The 19,157-nt window shown below is 34.4% G+C and overlaps 3 protein-coding genes and 1 non-coding gene across 5 annotated transcripts; 2 read left to right on the forward strand and 2 right to left on the reverse strand.

Moving 5' to 3' along the window:
* The first annotated feature begins 103 nt into the window (after nucleotides 1–103).
* Nucleotides 104–3,311, forward strand: LOC115694749 (RGS1-HXK1-interacting protein 1). Its single transcript, XM_030621842.2, has 8 exons — nucleotides 104–452; nucleotides 528–594; nucleotides 692–769; nucleotides 2,253–2,305; nucleotides 2,505–2,641; nucleotides 2,738–2,802; nucleotides 2,883–2,941; nucleotides 3,030–3,311. The coding sequence occupies exons 1-8, from the start codon at nucleotides 270–272 to the stop codon at nucleotides 3,117–3,119; spliced, it is 732 nt and encodes a 243-aa protein (XP_030477702.2). The 5' UTR covers nucleotides 104–269; the 3' UTR covers nucleotides 3,120–3,311.
* Nucleotides 3,312–3,869: 558 nt separating this feature from the next.
* Nucleotides 3,870–14,050, reverse strand: LOC115724921 (nuclear pore complex protein NUP214). 2 transcript variants are annotated; one of them, XM_061117677.1, is made up of 17 exons: nucleotides 13,827–14,050; nucleotides 13,527–13,747; nucleotides 13,271–13,439; nucleotides 12,127–12,273; nucleotides 11,306–11,430; nucleotides 10,952–11,064; nucleotides 10,202–10,341; nucleotides 9,940–10,105; nucleotides 8,426–9,851; nucleotides 7,867–8,019; nucleotides 7,710–7,767; nucleotides 7,461–7,594; nucleotides 7,253–7,377; nucleotides 6,727–7,069; nucleotides 6,355–6,529; nucleotides 4,237–6,237; nucleotides 3,870–4,129 (listed from the first exon to the last, which is right to left on the reverse strand). In XM_061117677.1, the coding sequence occupies exons 1-17, from the start codon at nucleotides 14,011–14,013 to the stop codon at nucleotides 4,014–4,016; spliced, it is 5,799 nt and encodes a 1,932-aa protein (XP_060973660.1). In that variant the 5' UTR covers nucleotides 14,014–14,050; the 3' UTR covers nucleotides 3,870–4,013. The 2 variants fall into 2 exon arrangements, with proteins under 2 accessions (XP_060973660.1, XP_060973661.1); XM_061117678.1 differs by lacking the exons at nucleotides 11,306–11,430; nucleotides 13,271–13,439; nucleotides 13,527–13,747; nucleotides 13,827–14,050 and having other exon boundaries at nucleotides 12,127–12,267.
* Nucleotides 14,051–14,187: 137 nt separating this feature from the next.
* On the forward strand, nucleotides 14,188–14,268 carry TRNAL-AAG (transfer RNA leucine (anticodon AAG)). The gene has a single exon. It is a non-coding gene; the product is annotated as a tRNA-Leu (tRNA).
* A 521-nt stretch (nucleotides 14,269–14,789) lies between these two features.
* Nucleotides 14,790–16,748, reverse strand: LOC115724659 (expansin-A1). Its single transcript, XM_030653998.2, has 3 exons — nucleotides 16,483–16,748; nucleotides 16,059–16,371; nucleotides 14,790–15,533 (listed from the first exon to the last, which is right to left on the reverse strand). Exons 1-3 carry the CDS (start codon nucleotides 16,616–16,618, stop codon nucleotides 15,227–15,229), a joined length of 756 nt encoding a protein of 251 aa, XP_030509858.1. The 5' UTR covers nucleotides 16,619–16,748; the 3' UTR covers nucleotides 14,790–15,226.
* Between the last annotated feature and the right edge of the window lie 2,409 nt (nucleotides 16,749–19,157).

A 19,157-nucleotide genomic window follows, 5' to 3' on the forward strand; every position in this document is an offset into this window, starting at 1 on the left:
TCTCTAATTTTCTGTATCGTTAAAAGTTTTCAAATTTTTGAGATTGTTGGATGATTTTTGCTTAATTTTATTAAGGAGCGTGTGATGTATACAAAAATTCGAAAGAGATAATTTGGTACAAAAATGATTGAACCCAACAATTTTAATAAAAAGTTTAGGGGAAAGATTCACAATTAGGCTTAAATATATAATATTTTAAGGGGAAATAAATAATAATAATAATAATAATAATTGATAAGAGGGGAAAGAGTAAACAAGGAAAATCAAAAATGGCGATGGAATCGGAATCGGAATCCTCGTCTCCTCCTGTAGCCGCCGGCGAAGGTCAATCCATGGAGAAGAAGAATAATGGTTCATCTTCAACCTCAATACCATCAATGGTTCTGAGCTCCACCCATTCAGCTATTCGTTATCTCCAACATAACTCTTCTTCTCATTGGACCAATCTCCAGGCACTAACTCTTTCTTTTTACTCTCAAAGTTGTTTTCTTTTTGTAATTTTTATTCATTCTTTGATTGATTAGCAGGAATTAGTAGCTGATGCCAAATCCAACTACACAGCTTATGAAGACAAGTTCTTCAACACAATTCAACGTTTGTAGTTTTTATTATTAACTCTTCATGATTCATTCATTTCTTCAATTTCTGGAAATTAGGGCCAATTGGGTCTTTCTTTGTTTGTTTTTTCCAGAAGAGTTGAAGAGTACTAGGGAATACCCAGCTGCTACTGTTGGGGTTGGCCTTGCAGCTGCCCTCTTTCTTCTCCCAGGTATATATATCTATGTGTTCTCTCTTCAAAATTCAATCCTTTTGTGATTTTTCTTGCAGTCACTTGTACACTTATTATGATGCTCAACTTCTTATGCAATAGATTGGTTGGGAAAACTATTAGATTTTTGACTTAACAACTAAACTAGGCAACACTATTTGGGGATTAAGAAACATTTCATGGTTGAGCATTTGAGCTGCCTCCTTTGGGGTAGGGTAGCTAGACTTACACAATGCATTGATGGAAAAACTATTCTTTAGTATCACATTCTTTGTTTGCATAGATTTAACTACATACATTTCTTTGTAAATTTATTATAAATACACAGTAAATGTCTTTTCTATGTTTAAGTTCTAATGGTAAGAAATTGCAATGGAAAGCATGGAAATTCATTTTCTTATTACAATCTGCATAAGGAATGTATGATAAGCCTCCTCCTATACATTTTGGATATAATAGAAGGACACATAAGCTAGGATAGATGGCTTTTATTTTTATTTAGTTGGCTTTTATTTTAAAGGGTTGTTTTGTCTTATTTTTAGTACTTCCTAGTTAACACTATTTTATGTTATCTAGTGCCTATAAATAAGGGGGAGGAATTCATTTGTGGGGAGGTTGGAAATAGAAGAGAAGATACTCTAGGAGAGAGCAGCCCTCTCGAAAGGTTGTAATTGGAGCTACTAGCATCTCGAAAACTAGATTATTCTTTTATTTCATCATTAATAAAGAGATTTTCTTTGAGGGATTTTATAATTCCGTGTACCAATTTGGATAGATACTTTTATTCTCTAAGAATATCATATCAATGTAGAGTGAATTTTAATTTGCAAATGTGAAAACACTAGTCTTAGTTAGTGCATTCTCTTTCGATATTTGGCTGAGGATGATAGACATTGAGTGCTCATTTGGCACCAAGACAATATGGGTAATTTTCAGATTGTTAGAGTTGGTTAACAAGGTCTATAGAATATGATCCTAAGGGGCATATAAGCATAGGAATTGTCTAGGGAAAAGGTAACGGAGAATTTTGTAACGTTAGAGTTCTCGGTCTTTGGTAGAGAACCAACAAATCTCTTGAATACTTGGTGTTGTTTTGCTTTGTACTTTTGTTGTTTGAGTTTTATTTTGAGGGAAAACCTATGAATATGCTAACTATAAGAAAAGATCTTATGAAACTAAAAATGATCCTTCAACGCCCATCACAACATTCTTTGACTCATTGTTACTAAGCTAAACGATTTCAGAAATAGAAGAGTAGTCCGGCCATTTTCTCTTTTTGTTCAATTTCAGTGTCCATTTGAAGCTTTTATTCTATTCTTGTTTCTTAGATCATTGTGTTAAGCATCATACCGGCTAACTATAAGTTTAACCTTCCATACAAGTTTATTCTGAGTTGGGATGGAAAATTCTTATCCCTTCTTCTTCTTCATACTTGTACCATTTTGCTACTGGCTAAAATGTTTTTGTTGTCAACGCTTGGCAGGACCTAGAAGGTTCTTGTTTCGTCATACATTGGGCCGACTGCGAAGTGAGGAGGTAGTAGTTCTATATGATTTTGAAACATCTTGATGTTATTAACTGACTGTAAAACCATTTGTAAGTCTATTCATTTACTTTGGAGAAAAGAAGATGTGATTTTGCATACTGAAACAATTATGGAAAGCTAAGAAATGAAATCATTTATATTAATATGTCTTCAACTTTGCTCTCATTCCCGCAAAAAAAATTCACTCAGGCGAAATTTGTTAAAGCTGAGAAGAATGTGAAGGAGTTGAGCCTTTCGGTCGATGTGATGAAAAATGAAAGTAGGAAACTACTTGAGAGAGCGGCTCTTGCTGAGAAGGACATGAAATATGGGCACACCGAGCTTACGTAGATTTGACTCGAGAACTCCTTTTACTTTTATAGCTATATCCTATTGTAAGATTTAATTATATCTGATTAAAATCCTTGTTGTTAATAATGTAGGAATGCTGGAAATCATATTCAACGTCTAGCGAAATCTGTTTACAAGGTTGAGACTCAAGCTGCAGGTATATAGTAATGTATCCGAATACAATATGTTACACTCTGCCGTATAGTGATTAATGCAACCATGTTATCCTTTCGGTAGATTTAATGGATGGCCTGCGGGAAACTCCTGGTAGGGAGGCTTTAAGACTTCGAGCAGAGGCAAGTCGAGCTTTATCTTCGTTTTTCTTCTAGTTGTGAATGAGTTTGTAAGGGTGGTGTAACTTTTTTCTTCTTCTTTTTGAATTAGGTTGCGTCTATGTTGTCGCATTTAAGAAGGCAGAGAACCGACCTAAACAAACGGATCATGAAGATTTCTGACTTGGGAGTTTCAGTGTGATGAGGAATTAGAGACCGCTCAATAAATGAAATGTTTGAAGGATTTTCTTTGCAAGTTGCCAAGTTATACAACTTGAGCTATGAGAGTTCAAATTAAAAAAAAAATACGAATATCTTAAACAATTTTTATAAAGCAAAGATGGAATGAGATATTTCAGCATTTGTTAGCTTAATAATATTGAGGTTACTCATATTTTCTTTGATTGATTAAATGTGGAAAGTAGTAATTGTTTCAACTTAAAAGAACAGGTTGACTGTATGACCAACATTATTGTTTGTTGAAGTAATAAAATTGATGGAAAGCCAAATAGACTAAATTATTCATATTAGAGAACATTGATTTTAAAGTGTAAATTTTGTGTTAAATTTAACTCAAAAATATGTTAATATTACATTTGATTCAAATTTGATAATTGTATTCTAAATGTGCTAAAGGTAAAATAAAGACAAGTTCTTCTATTTTGGTTCGTAATTCGAGAATCATACATCCCTAATCTGTGACCCGAGGGTTAAAAAACATACAAAATATACGCTACATAGCACTCTAATAGAGATGCTCATATTGTATTTGAAGTAAAAAAAGACACAACATTATTGTAAGTGTAATTTGCTGAGTGCACACATCATTACTATTCTGTTTATTTTAGCTAAACATGAGTGGTTTTAGTTAAGCTTTACCATTAAAAAGTACCAACATTATTCTTATGATTATTCATTTAAAGAATAAAGAGAAATTAACAAGGCCTGGAAATTGGGGAGAAATAATCACCTCTATTAATATATATATTAGATTAAACAAAATTCAATCTAAATATGATTGTTATGAACTAGCTAACTAACTACAATTTACTTTCTCATTTGGGTGAAATGCTCAAAATTGAGTTTAAATAGCAATTTATTTTCTCATTTGTGTGAAAAGCTCAGGGGGTTTTCCAGTAGCTGCTGCTGCATTGTTACCAAAAGCCGAAAAACCACTTGTTTGTTTGTTGCCGAAAGCTCCAAATCCGCCACCTAACACATAAAATACAACATTTGTACCGGGGAATATCAGCAAAAACTATTAGGCCGAAGCAAAATCAAGAAATTATTTAATCAACAAATCAGCGTAGGAAGCCTACCGCTTGGAGGTGCTCCTCCAAAACCAACACTTGGTGTAGCTGCCGGGGCAAATCCCCTACCAGCAGAAGCTGCAGCAGCAAATCCACCACCTCCCGAAGCTACTGCATTGCCAAATCCTCCGCTAGCACCTGAAGCCAAGCTAGAAAACCCGCTACCACTTGAAGCCAAATTAGCAAAGCCACCAGCAGCAGGAGAGATATTAGCAAACCCACCGCCACTAACAGCACTTGAGAACCCACCAGAAGAACCAGCAGCTGCAGCAAATCCACCACCAAGACCACTTGGGGATCCAAAGCTAGCTCCTGGTAAGCCAGTGTTAATCTGTCTTGACTGCCCGAAAGAGCCAAGAACTGATCCCAATGCTTGCTGCCCTTGTCCGATTTGAGATGCCTGTCCAAACCCACTTGCGGGAGGTTGAGCAGTTGTCCCGCTGCCAAATCCACCACCAGAGAATGCACCTGAGTTAGCAGGCGGAGATGCTTGTGCAGGTTGTGGAGATTGAAAGCTAAATGAGGCAGGGCGAAAAAGCTCTCCACTAGGAACATTCATGGAGAAAGGAGAACTTGCAACGTTTGTTGTTGTGTTACCGAATGAAGCACCAAATGGATTATTAGGTTTAGGAGCAGAGGGAGTGGGAGAAGAGCCAAGACCGAACCCACCAAAGCCTCCCAAACTAAGTTGAGCAGCATTGCTCAACTCTGGAGCCTCCTCGTCCATGTCATCTTCATTATTGTTAGCATTAGCAGTGCTGACAATCCCAGACGTTGGAGTTTGTGCTTGGAACATAGTAGGCAGAGAAGCCGGCTGTTCTGCCACATTCTTCAATGTCGTATTAGGTGCAAGACTAACAACACTACTGAAATTCGGTTGGCTCACAGATGCTGGTGCTGGTGTTGCTGCTGGTGCTGGTGTCATTGCAGTTTCAATTTTAGGAGTGGCTGTGGTTGATACTGCTGCAGTTTCAACTTTAGGGGTGGTTGATGCTAAAGGTGTAATATTCAAATCGAATTGACCCTTGGAAGGATCAGGCAAGATGGCTGGTACTTGGCTAGATGACACTGAAGGTTTAGGCTTTGTGTCTGGCTCACCTTGCTGCACAGCTGGTGCTTGAGTAGGAGTGTCAGTATCAGCTTTTGAAGAACCCTTCAATTCTATCTTGCGAGACTCAGAATTCGAGGATACGGTTGATGGTGTTAAAGATGGGGGTGGTAGTGGCTTGGGAGCCTCAAAAGAACCCGAAGGTTGAACCGGAGAAGCAAAAGCTACTGTCGAAGATGTTGAGATAGCTTGACTTGCATTTGCTTTGGTGTTAGAATTGGTCCACGATTTGCTAATGGAAAATGGTGAAGTTTGATCGGTTGAAGATGTAAGAGAAAATGGTGAAGTTTGATCGGTTGAAGATGTAAGAGATAATGAAGACGAAGGAGCTAACGATGTTGAAAACAAGGGAGACATTGGAGCTGAAAGCGATACCGAGGAGGTTGGAGGGGATAGAACTTTTTCACTAGGTTGAGTTTTGCCCAGTGCAGAATCAGGCTGTACAACTTCTTTTGGTATACTCTGTACTCCCGAAAAAGGTGTAATAGAGAATGGAGAATTCTTTGCACTGTCTGTCATCCAACTAGATGTGGTCTCTTTACTAGAATTTAATTCTTCGCTAGTTTTCTTTACAAACACTGGTGACTGACCGGAGAACATTGCAGGCACTGATGGTTTTGGATTCAGATTGGTATCAGATTTCGGTACAGTTTTGTTCTCCTTCACTGAAACTGCATCGGACTTCTCAATAATAGTCACGCCACTACCTAGTTTTTCAGCAGTTTTATTGCTAGAATCTCTCATGAACTGTTGGCCTGCTACAGGAACCGACTGAGACGCTGGTGACATATGGTTTCTTTGCAATGTAGGAGACTTTGTCACTGCAAATTTTAACTGCGGACGATCACTTCCAAATGGACTTTCTTGATCAGCCTGTTTCATGGGTTCACCTAGATTTCCAGCTGGTCATATTCATGTGAAAGAAATATTCAGCTAACCATTTTTCAGGCGAAAAGAATAATTAAATTTGATGAATGTAAATGAAATAACTTTTTATGGAAAAGTTTGTCATGGTTCACCTCTGTTTTGTGAAAGAGAGAAAGTTGAAGAGACGCGTTCCCTCGAGCGAGCTAGTGCTGTTCTCTCCAGTGTGTGAGAGTTAACTGTTCGCTTATCTGTAGGCACACTTGGCTTGCTCTCTTGCAAAAGCAGTCTTTTTACAGTTGCTTTTGGAGGATCAAAACTGGCCCAACTCTGATCAATATGAAAGAAAAAAAAGAAATGTTTGTCTAAGCAAATAAGAAATTAAACCCTAATTTTTTAACTGACTGAATCAAGTCAGAGACCCTAGATCATATTCATACATTCGTAGACATTTAAATTACTTGGACAATTCAAAACAGAACAAAAGAAAAAATGCAGAAACAGTTCGTACTTCGTAGAAACATTACCCGGTCCAGAGAGTCTCTTCTCCTCCTTGCAGTTTCCTGTCCATAACTTTTCAAGACGCTTGATTTTCCATTTGTATTGACTTTAGCAGCAGTAGAACCAGAAAGTAAGACTTTACTATTTGAATGGATACTGCTTCTTTTTGTGGAACTCGGAGAACTGAAGGAGGCATCATAAGGAATCCCTATGGACTCAAACAACTCTTTTTTGACATTCTTTTTCTTTGAAGAAGGTGATTCTATATTCAGAGTTGCCATTTGTTTCGAAAGACACTCAGAAAGTTTCTCAGCAGCAGCTAATTGTGAGCTCATTGTGTTATGTAAAATATGGTAGGATTGAACCTGCCTGCCAAGACATAATAAAAGTTGAGAAAAATCAAAATGCCAACAAGTTTCTTCTCAACGAGTCAAAGAAAATTGATCGCAATTGGTCTCCGAAAAGTATATATATCACAATGAATTAAAAAGAAAACAATGCTAAAGTGACATGGAAGTATTTCAAGGGATAGTACATCTAAGTCTAACATACCTTGAAGGTCCATATCTGCTCTGAGTAGATCTCTTGCCCGCATGAAGTCCACCATTTTCGTCAAATTTGTTTAGTTCAATGTTATTAAAATGCTTCTCAAGTTCAATCAACTGATTAGTCAATTCCTGAAACACAAAGAATAATGAATAAGAAGAGAAAAATAATAGGTTGAACTAACACATTGCCGGTAACACAGATCTTGAACTACCTCATTCAATTTTAGTATATGACACCGCTTTAGCTCAAGTTCAGAACTCAATTTTTGACGATTCCAAAGGTCCCAATATTGACTATCGGATGCTTGTTTGACAATGCCTTCCATATATGCCTTCCTTGCCAACACTAAAAATCAGTTGAATCATCAATATGTGTAGTTAACAATATTAAAGGAGCCCAAAGGGAACAACTGTGTTTTAAGTTTGTGTCGTGTTATGTTTGCTGATAGAGAAAATACTACCTTGTACTGTTTTATCAAGAAGATTCTGCACCTCTCCGACTCGTTCATCCATAATGCTCTACAAAGCCAAAGACAACTTCAATTTAATAGCAAATTTCTCAAAAATAAACAATTCAGCCATAAAATAACAAGCTGTGAATTTAGCACACGGCATCACCTTCCACAAACTACATTTGTCAGACAAAGTCTGTATTCCTTGCTCCAGTGCTTCAACTGAACTCTTATGTGAAACTGTACAGGCATCTTTGAAACCACCTGGTTGCTCTATAGATTGTAGAAGCATATCTAACTCTTTGGTCATATCTTTAATCTGAATGGGAGAGTAAGAAACAGTATTAGGCAAAAAGAATAGAAAAGTTTCACCCTATATTACAAAGAAGAGAAAGTGTGAAATGAAACAATAACACGATCAATCTTGATGTAGTGTGAAACATTTTGTTTACAGTTTCCCAAACTAAATCTTTCAAACACCAAAATTTCCAATTCAAAAATAAATCAGATTTGAAAAGCTAAAAGGAAGAAAGAAAATATTCTAACAGCTGAAGCAATGATAGATATCTTTAAACCCAATAAATCCTACCCGAAACCCAACATCTATTTTAGGTCTGATCTCATTTATTAAAAGAAAAAAAAAACAAATAAATAGAAGAAAAACAGTATGATACAAGTAACTAGAAACATATGAGAGGAAAATTATCGCAAGTCATGTTCCTTACATTGCCAAATTGTTTTGAAAAATTTGGTTCAGAATTCAGTATTCCCGACTGCTGAAGATTTCTATAATTCTCATTGGTCTGATGTTGCTTATGGTTGGCAGAGTCAGAAAGTATGGCATTTTCTTGTGATCCACGAATAGAAGGTAATGACTCAATATTACCAGGGGTTGCTACAGGTCTCTGTCCTGAACTCTGGAACAGCTTACCAAAAGTACCGTGTGAAGTAGAATTACCCACTGGTTCCTTCAAATGGACTTGTTTTCCAGAAATGTTCATTTCACTGTTTTTAGAATTGAAACCAGCAATTTCAGAACCACCGCTGCTGTCGTTATAGCTTGAAGGCACAACTAGAGAGCTAGCATCAGTTTCCTTAGGAAAAGTGGATTTAGCACTTGAAAATGATTGAGATGAAGTTCTTGATAAACCAGTGAAACCAACATTCACGGGTGACCCCTTGACTGTCTCAACACTAGTATGTAATTCCTTACGATTTGACTGGACAACAGAGTCAGCTGACATTTTTCCAGAGAATGAATTACCGCCAGGTCCCAACCCTGGAAATGCTTGAGTTGATGTTGGAGCAGCACTAGATCCAAATGCTGAAAATGCTTGAGTTGATGTTTGAGCAGCATGAGACCCGAGCCCTGAAAATCCCTGAGTAGATGATTGAGCAGCACTAGATCCAAGCCCTGCAAATCCCTGAATAGACAATTGAGCAGCACTAGATCCAAGCCTTGCAAATCCCTGAGTAGACGATTGAGCAGCACTAGATCCAAACCCTGCAAATCCCTGCGTAAATGATTGAGCAGCACTAGATCCAAACCCTGCAAATCCCTGTGTAGATGATTGAGCAGCACTAGATCCAAGCCCTGCAAATCCCTGAGTAGACGATTGAGCAACAGTAGATCCAAACCCTGCAAATCCTTGAGTAGATGATTGAGCAGCACTAGATCCAAGCCCTGCAAATCCTTGAGTAGATGATTGAGCAGCATTAGATCCAAACCATGCGAATCCCTGAGTAGATGTTTGAGCAGCACTAGATGAAAACCCTGTAAGCCCCTGAGTAGGAGTCTGAGCAGCATTAGAATCAAGCCTTGAAAATGTTGCTACCCCTGTCATGCTGAAACCCTTGATCAAAGAATGGGGTGTTTTCTGGGATATTTCATTTGTTGCAATAGTGGTTGACGATTCAGTAACATTAGGAGGCTTCAAGTTTGTTTTGTTGAGGACCTCCCTATATTTTTCTTTATCAAGTTCATTTTTATTAACATCATTCGATTGAAGATTTACGGGAACTTTCCCTAACTGTTCTTCTTCCAGTCTGACAGAATGTTTTGATATTTCAACCTCCACAAGTTCTACTCCACTAGCATCCTCTTCTTCATCGGAAAGGGGAACCTCAGGTTGAGCTTCATTATCATTGGCACTGTAGGAAAAGAGAAATCATTCTCTATAAGAACATAAATATAGACATGCAAAAACCACCAAAAGTAGAAGGGAAAACAAGAAAGTACCATGCAACATGATACATAACAAGTTTTCCTTCTAGTGTAAGACACATCAGAATGCAATAAGGCGACAGTTCTTTTGGTTCCTCGGCTCCAAGTTGAACTTTAACTTTTCCATAGCATGAAACTTTATCAGTGCAAAGTCCCAGTATCAAATTATCATCACCATTTTCTGAAACACAGTCCATTAATAAGCATAGATTAAATACTATTAACTGAATTCAGAGCATAACAAGAAACAAAGAACTTCAAGTGATTAAATAAATACCTTGAAGCTCGATCCTTGGGAGCAAGTTATCTCGCTGGATATCAACACTAGCAACCTCATTCTTTTCCTCTCCGAGTGACCAACCAATATACACTACATGTTCATCTGTATTCTTCTTGTTAGCAACTAGTGCAAATTCCCTGTGATCACAATGGAAAAAGGAAAGTAATCAGAAATTACCCTTCTATGCGTGACAAATGATTAATCTTAAATTAATATACTCAAAACAATATCGATACTATTTATCAAAACAATAGACAAATCTCATGATGTGTGCAGGAAAAAATACTGCAAAATTGTCCCTTTTTGGATCATACACTCAAACTTCCACTCAGTTTCTACAGAAAGCTACCGCTCCTACTGAATGCTTTATCTACGATTTATTTTAACCAAGAACCTCTTCCGATTTCAAAGAGGATGAAGAAAAGATCTCCTTAAAGACAACACTCTATGATCTACTAATTATTAGAAGTAGGTCAAACTAAGTACAACAATAAAAGAATATAACCTATCATCAAAGACAACACATAGAGTGAAAATGAAACAAATATAATGACAAACAAAACACCGAAAATAAAGTACTTTTCCATTTAAGAACCAACAAAATGTCAAACTTTTCTTTAGTTTCTTTCTTGCATTAATGTGCATGTCCTGGCCTATCAACTAACAGCAGAAAAAAATTATCAATCTAAGTTCTTACAAGTGCCTAAGGTACAGATACCACAGAAATTTGAAATGAAAAGCACATACCACTTCTCCAAATAGCTCATCAATAAATAAGGTCCGCTTCCAAACGGCAGAATACCATCAACAACACCCGAAAACAAATCATAGAAAGATATGGCAACTGACTTGTTGGAGGCCTGCAAAATGAAGTTCCACAAAATTAAATTAAACATGACAACGAGATTCACTTAGTAGTTCAGTGCAACTTATAAGAACAGTGGGTACATATGTATTGGATATTGTCAAAATAGATTCTCCATGGATTCTGAGCCCCTATACTTTCAAGCCAACAGGTTTTACGACTTTAAAAAAAGAATTTCCATGATTAACCACTGGGCAAGCACATGATCAAAATTTGAATTGATAAAGTTTACATACATCAGAAATTTTCCCTCCTTTGCTTTTAATAACTTGTACAAGGTAATTTTCTTCACTTCCACCTTCACCCAGTTGAAAGCATCCTAATACGATGCTATCCGGACGAACCCACCTGATAGAATCCACTGATGATTACAGAAATATTTCAGTGTCATAGGCGCCTTCCTCTTTATATCTTGAAAACAATTTAACAATCGTATGCTATACATCAATAGTGTAACACTAACTAGAGTTATACAGAAGGAAAACATAAAATATTTGTGATTTAAAATAGACAGGAAACTAATGACTGCATACTAAAATTTGACTTAATATAGCAGTCTTAGTTTAATTGTTGTATGTTTAGTTACTTTTTTATTATGCTAACTGTTGTGTCAAAACCTTATAATCTGATTGGTCACTAAGTAAGATCAGTCAAAGGGTTGTTAGTATAAATAAACCAATAAATAGCTAGCTAGATTACTCTTTAGACACCTGGTTTGTGCATTGGTGATAAAGTAAAATTACTTTCATGGAGATAACCAGTCTTCAAAGAATGGTAATTGGTTTTTGTAACTTTTACCTTTCGTATCAATACAGATCATTATACAGAATTCTTTCAAGACAGTGGTCTATCTTAGTGTTTATACTTATAATGAGAATACTAACTTAACTGTTGAGGAGCCATATAAAATATACCAAAACAGTAGTTGTGTCAAGTGACTGATTGAAAAAAGGGAGAAATTAAGGCACAATCAGTAATAAAGGAAATCAAATTTGAATGCACATCAGTTATATCACATATGAAAGTTAGATACAAAGAAATAATAAATATGTTGCACCTTTCACATTGCAATCCTCGTCAGAGTCACCAATCCAAGACTTGAATGGAAGTACCATGTGTGATTTTTCCTTAAACTTAGATGACAAGATGATAAGCATATCCTTCCTCGCCAAGGCAATATAATTTCCTTTCGCATTCCACTCAACTATACAGCAAACAAACATTAGAACTAGCATTAGAAAACCTCTGAATGGAACAAGGAGTAAACAAATATTACAACAATTTTTTCGAAATGTAAATTAAACTTCCGACAGAAAAGCAACTAATTTTGTCTGCTAGATATGATGCCCACTGAGAATCTTTACCCAAATATGAGTGTCATAACAAAAAGAAATTAGCTTGATAACTACATAAGCTACCTACCAAGTCTCTTTATAAGTAAGAAACAACAAATATCATAACTAGCATTAGAAAACCTTTGTAAGGAACAAGGTGTAAACAAATATTACAACAATTTTTTCAAAATGTTAATTAAAACTTCCAGTCAGGAAAGCAACTAATTTTGTCTGCTAGATATACCCACTGAGAGTTTTGTCCCAAACATGAGTTTCCGAACAAAAAGAAATTAGCTTGATGATAATAAATCTGAGCAATGGACAAAATCGGGTACTAATAACATCAAGATCAATGCTGATGCCACCTTATTTGCAAGAGAAAACTCATATGGCTTTGGGATTGTGGTTAGAAACTCCGCAGGCAAGCTGTTAGAAATTAAAGCTTCTTATAACGGAGGTCTATATGCAGCTGAGGTTGTGGAGGCTATGGGAATAAAAAGAGGTACTTAATTGGGTCAAAAGAAAGAGTTGGAAGGAAGTGGAGATTGAAGCTTTCCATAATACTCAACACATGTCTTCTGTTTCTGTCTTTGGGTTGATTATCTATGATTGTAAACATTTGCTTTCTTCTCTTCATCATGTTACTTTACGTTTTATAGTACGATCAACAAACCAAGTAGCTCATTATTAGCTAGACATTCTCGGTATTTCTTTGGTTATAGCATTGAGCATTCATGAGCATAATGTCCGGGCTGATTTTCAAGCCCTTTTGTATTCAAAATGCTAAATTACAATGAAGTTGCTATTTTATGTTATAAAAAAACTGATAATTATATAAGTAAGAAACAAGAAGAAAACAAAAGGTACCAGCATCAACATCCTCCATGACATGTTTAATGGGACCATCAAGAGTTCCTCGATAGAGACTTCCAGTATTTGAAAGAGAAAGATAAGTATTCTCAGATTTCTTTCTCCACCGAAAATCTTTGACATAGCTTGACTCATCCACCGAGCTAGAAAAATCTGGTTTTGATAGCTGCCAAAAAAAAAAAAATTAAAGCAACAGAAGAACCAAAAGTCATACACAGTATCTATAAAAGCTTCAATATTTGATCTTTCCAACCTTATCTGAAATAAGCAAATCAACGGAGAAGAAATGAATGTCAGCTCCAACAGTAGCTGCAAGAGTGGACTGATCATGAGAAAGCGCCAAAATACGAACTTCTCCAATAGCAACATCCACAAGGCTGGACTGTTGTATAGAACAAGAAGAAGAAGAAGTTCCGTTTTCCTTAATTTCAAGTGAGAGAGCTATAACATCCTTAGTCCTGGCAACGCAAAACCCTAAAAAAGAGCAAAATTGAACAATAAGCAAAAGAAAAGAAACTGAATTTAGCAGAGAGAGATAAATAGAGATACGAACCAGAAGAGAGAGCGAGGAAGATGAGGCCGTGGAACTCGGAGAGAGCTAGAGGTTGTGAAGGAAGGGATTTGAGATCGTAGTTGAAGGGAGGAGGTTTGAGTGGGACAGGTTCTCCAATTCGATCGAAGAAGTAATCGGTGGAGCAGATTCGGTCTGCGTCGAGCTCTTCGTCAATCTCAATCACCATGTTGTTGTTTGGAGAAACCCTAAGAAAAAACCAGAAGAAGAGAAATTGGGGTTTTAGTTAAGTCTAATTTGCGCGGGAAGGAAATTAATTAGTTACTAAAAGTGATTAGTTAGATACTAATTTAGGTAATAATTATGTATATTTTAATTATATATTAGAATTAATTATCAACAAGTTGAGATGGCCGAGTTGGTCTAAGGCGCCAGATTAAGGTTCTGGTCCGAAAGGGCGTGGGTTCAAATCCCACTCTCAACATTAAATTTTTCTATTTTTTTCCTGTATTATTAACTGTCACAAGTGGTTAAAAAGCTATCATATAACATGGTAAATTTTGTGGCTGATTTTATTTACTTAACTCATCATATAACTTTTTTTTAGTTAATATTTTTCAATTGTTATCACAAGTGGTTAGTTAAAAATGGTAAACTACAAAATTTACCATTTCACAGCTAAAATTAAATTTTGTGGTTGATCCCATAACTCAGAAACATAATATCTGATTTGGTTGAGAATTTCAGTATGAATAATGCTATTTGGACAGGTTAAAGTTCTTACATAGTGCACTTGTTTTTTGCTATCAATAATAATTCAACTATTTGGATTTGATTATCTGATTTCAAATTCAGCACTGTAATTATAACCTTTTTTACATTTAGATCATAAAAGTAATTTCTATTTTCAATTGGGTCACTGGAAATGTGTAAAAAAAATCAGAATGACATAATAATGGGAATTAATGTTTAATTTTGTTTGCAATATGGATATAATAACAAAAGTTAGTCTCAAATGATTTTTCATTACAACAACACTTGTCAATAACATAAAGTAAACTAACAACACAAACAACTCATATTGTCACACACACGAAAACACTTACAACAGCAACAACAACAATCAATCAATCAAAATATAACAAACAAAACAAAAAGAGTAATTCTCTAAAGCAAAAGCTTGGACCAATACTAATAGAGATTAACCTCACAACTAGTCTCAAAGCTCAAACACATTAATTATACATAATTTCATTCTTAAAGCCTCTTCTAAAATCCAAGACCCTTTGAATTGATAAGAAGAAGAGGCTTATAATGATAATGATGATGAAGAAAGAAGAAAAAAAAACTTCCCATCATCATTATGTCCTCTCTTATATATCTATACTAATTAATAATAATCTTATGTTAATGTAACAAAAAACAAAGAAGAAGCCTTTTGATTAAAATTGAGCTCCTGAGTAGGTTTGGCCAAAGCTCCAATTGGGAGGAGCAACGTTGTTAGAGACAAGAGTTCTTCCATCACTAGTGGTGATTTTAAAAGAGAGTGATTGTCCATCAAGGAATGAGTTGCTTTGCCAGTTCTGACCCCAGTTTCTTGACATGGCTTGCCATCCACCGGTTTTCGAGCCTTTGATTGAGACCGCCACTGCGTCCCCTGCGCCGCCAACATTTGTTACGAGCACAAGATTGAAGTAAGAGTGTCCATTTATGGTGAATCTTACTCCTCCCTTCTTCTTGCAACTCACTCTGCATGTGAAAAAATTTATTAGTATTTTGCATGAAAATTAGTGTTTTTCTAATAATGTGATTTAGCAAAATGGTAAATTTGCAAAGTCATGTAGAAAAGGTGATTGTGAAGAAGAAAGACAAAAAAGATTTTGTAAAGATAAGAATTTTTTAAAAAATTATATTAAAAGATATGGTATATTATTTTGAAAAGTATGATACATCACATGTTGTTTACAAGTTAGTATATTATAATTTTTCAAATAAACAATATTTACAAACACATGCAAGCTTCAATCTTATCATTTTTTTTTCATACCACATAGATTATTTATGATATTTTTTAATAATAAATTTTTCAAATATTTCTTTTTACTCGAGGCGAAGACACAGGCCTGATTAGCCTGTGCTGAAAGTTAAAAAATTACATTTTTCATAAAAAAAAAAATATCTCTTTTAACTCGATCATAGACACAGGCCTAATAAGCTTGTGCTTAAAATTGGATCTAGGCATCAAGCATACTCGACAAAAAAAAGAAAGAGTACCTTCTATACTTGACGGGAACAATTCCAGATTTGTAAAGAGCAATGCGTTGGAAAACAGGTTGAGCAAGATCAAAGTGATGCAAAGGAGGGTTGCACCACCCACCATTGGTGTTGCTTAGAGCCAAATTAGGAGGACAAAAATTAGTAGCTGTGATTATGATTGAGCCAGGCAAGCACCACTTTTTGTCATTAACACATTTCATCTCAAAGCAAGCACCACAACTCAACCCTTGGTTGAATAGTGCTGTGCTCAATGCAGCTGTGTTGGTCCCATACCCTTGGCTGTACAAGTTCCCATATCCACATGCCCCACCTATAATTAATTAAATACAAACATAATTGATCAATAATTAATGGAGTATTACCTACATTAGAATCAGAACTTAACAGAAAGACTAAATAATTTTAGGGTTTGATAACTTACCCATGGTTCCGGAAGCATCACCACCACCATAGAAAGTGGCATGAGCATTGGTCCATGATTTTGTTGGGGAGCCATTGACACACTTGATAATGAGAAAAATGATGAGTATAGAGTAATAGTTGTTGAAAACACCCATTACTACTACAACTAATTAACACCAATTAATGTGTTATAATTAAATATCAAAGAAGAAGAAATAAAGAAAATGAGAGATGAGTAAGAGAGAATATTAATTAAGATGGGAAAGGAGTGGTACTTATATAGGCAAAGGCAAGTTGAGATTACTTGAGAGATGTCATGTGAATTTATGGTGAAAAGGACTTGAATATTATTATTATATGTATGTATGTATATTTGTGTATAAAGTGTTGTGTTATTAAAAAAATGTTAAAATTAGGAAATTGGCATAGTGGTCGAAGCAAATTTTGGGTATGAGTGCAGTCAAAGTCAACTAACTGGCCTCTCTCTCTCTTATTGCTTTTTTTTGTTTTTAGTTGATCATCATATTATTCCAAAAACCAATATAACACTACTCTTCATTGGGAATGAATATATTTGCAATGTTTGACAGAGAAAAGAAGAAGATAAGAGAGAGTGTGAGAGATGTGAATTCAAATTCATAATTAAGAATTTAATTAGTGAAAAAAGTTTGATAAGTTAATATATTTATAATAAAGAAATGGGATTGGAGAATGTGTTGTGGTGGTCATGAGAATGAATGGTAGTACTTAGTTTGACTAATATTGTGTACTATTAGTAGTACTTAATAATAATTTGACATGTAATACTACCTATAATTTATAGTCAAACATATTATTAACCTAAGCTATAATAGTACAAAAGTTTTCAACTTAATCAATTGCTTGGAAAATGGAATTAATTAATTTGGAGTAGCTAATTAATTAGCTAGTTTTTGATTAAACATATATATTAAAAGCATGTCTAATGATAGTATTCTTTGAGAGTGTCAAAAATTTTCACATTCACTTAAAAATATATTATTTTATTTTATATCTCTTTCATATCATTTTTTACACTTTTATTCTAAAATAATCTAATAATAATAAGTATTTCTAAAAATTATTAAAATAATATTATATTATTATTTAATATATATATTAAATAAACAAATTTTCTTACCTTATTATAAAATAATATAATATAATAAAAAATAAAAAAGAGAAAATGTAAGGATGCTATGGTATGACATTTTTTTGTGATATTTTTGTTCATTCCGATGGTAAACATCAATTAAAAAATGTTAAAAATTTATCCATATCCTCAAGCATTCTTCATAGCATCTCCATTAGAGATGCTCTAATGATAATGAGCATTGTTATTGGGTATCAGTGGTGCCCAGCACCTTCCATATAGGTGACGTCGTACGATTAGTTAGTGATATTATTCCCTAAAAGCTATTTTCTTTAAGTTATATGGGACATGATATTTGATTACAATAATAGTGGTATGACACCGAAGAGGGTACTAGACACTAGTAGTGCTTTTCATTTCTCATATATTAAGGTGACAGTAGTGTTTAGCACCCTCTTATGTGTCATATTATTATTGGTATAATTAGGTAATGGGTCACATATAATTTAATATAATAATTTTATAAAATATAATTAAATCGCAAGACGTCATCTTTAGGTGGTATTAGGCACCACTAGTTCTTTATAGCAATTCTATTAATATATGAATTCCACATATATTTAAGCTAAATTAGTGTTGATTATATATTTTCTTTTTCATCTTATTATATTGATGATCGTGTTATGAGAAATGAAGATATTTAAAATTTTTAAGTAATGTTGAATGATTGCCATCAATAAAAGTTTTGAATTTTCAATATATATTTGATGGAATATATTTAATGGTTCAATTGTTTACGTTACAAAAAATTTTATTTTTAGTCACAACAAAATTTGTGATTAAAAGTAAAAAAAATTGTGACTAATTATAAATTATTATTCCTATATATTATGACTAAAAAGTTTATGGCTAAAGGTATTAGTCACAAAATTATAATTTGTTGTGACTAAATGTATTTTTGGTCATAATATTTATTGTGACTAAAACTAAATTAGTGACAACTTGTAACTAAAGACTATATTTTAGTCACAATTAATATCTTATTGTGACTAAAAGTCACATTTAATAATAAAAAAATTATGTTGTTACTAAAAATAACAATTTTTTATAGTGTCTTAATTTTGTCACAACACTAGCTAGCTACTATAAGTTGTTAATAATTATTATTACAAATTAATGACAGATCGTTGATCAGTTTCTTGACATATACCCTTTTGCCTTTTAATTACATCTTTAATTATTTTAATATGTATTGACAAATAAGAAAGGGACAAGAGTTCATTTTATTAGGATATTACATATGAAATAATAATTAAGTCCTTTAGTTTAGGGGTTACCCATGTGATGTGATCATGAGATATGTTTCATCTTAATAATTAAGTATATATATAGAATAGGATAAATACTATTTTGGACATTGTGTTTTGCAAAAGTTATAGATTGGACCTTGTGTTTTGTTAAATGACAAAATGGACCCTATATTTTTTAAAATAGTAAAAATAAGACCCTGAGCTTAATTTTTGACAACTTTTTTTAAATACAACCAACTTGAAGACAATGGTTAATACGAACAGATACAAAAA

The sequence above is a fragment of the Cannabis sativa genome, chromosome 6, assembly GCF_029168945.1.
Source record: "Cannabis sativa cultivar Pink pepper isolate KNU-18-1 chromosome 6, ASM2916894v1, whole genome shotgun sequence".
NCBI lineage: Eukaryota > Viridiplantae > Streptophyta > Magnoliopsida > Rosales > Cannabaceae > Cannabis > Cannabis sativa.

Excerpts from the sequence above, each read along its gene's own strand:
- LOC115694749 (XM_030621842.2), top strand. The coding sequence starts at position 270 with ATGGCGATGGAATCGGAATCGGAATCCTCGTCTCCTCCTGTAGCCGCC. Across the intron at positions 595-691 it reads GTTCTTCAACACAATTCAAC|AAGAGTTGAAGAGTACTAGG; the intron begins GTTTGTAGTTTT and ends TGTTTTTTCCAG. Across the intron at positions 2,306-2,504 it reads GCCGACTGCGAAGTGAGGAG|GCGAAATTTGTTAAAGCTGA; the intron begins GTAGTAGTTCTA and ends AAATTCACTCAG.
- LOC115724921 (XM_061117677.1), bottom strand. The coding sequence starts at position 14,013 with ATGGTGATTGAGATTGACGAAGAGCTCGACGCAGACCGAATCTGCTCC. Across the intron at positions 7,768-7,866 it reads ACAAATGTAGTTTGTGGAAG|AGCATTATGGATGAACGAGT; the intron begins GTGATGCCGTGT and ends TTGGCTTTGTAG. Across the intron at positions 6,238-6,354 it reads CTCTCTTTCACAAAACAGAG|CTGGAAATCTAGGTGAACCC; the intron begins GTGAACCATGAC and ends GAATATGACCAG.
- LOC115724659 (XM_030653998.2), bottom strand. The coding sequence starts at position 16,618 with ATGGGTGTTTTCAACAACTATTACTCTATACTCATCATTTTTCTCATT. Across the intron at positions 16,372-16,482 it reads TGATGCTTCCGGAACCATGG|GTGGGGCATGTGGATATGGG; the intron begins GTAAGTTATCAA and ends AATTAATTATAG. Across the intron at positions 15,534-16,058 it reads GTTCCCGTCAAGTATAGAAG|AGTGAGTTGCAAGAAGAAGG; the intron begins GTACTCTTTCTT and ends TTTCACATGCAG.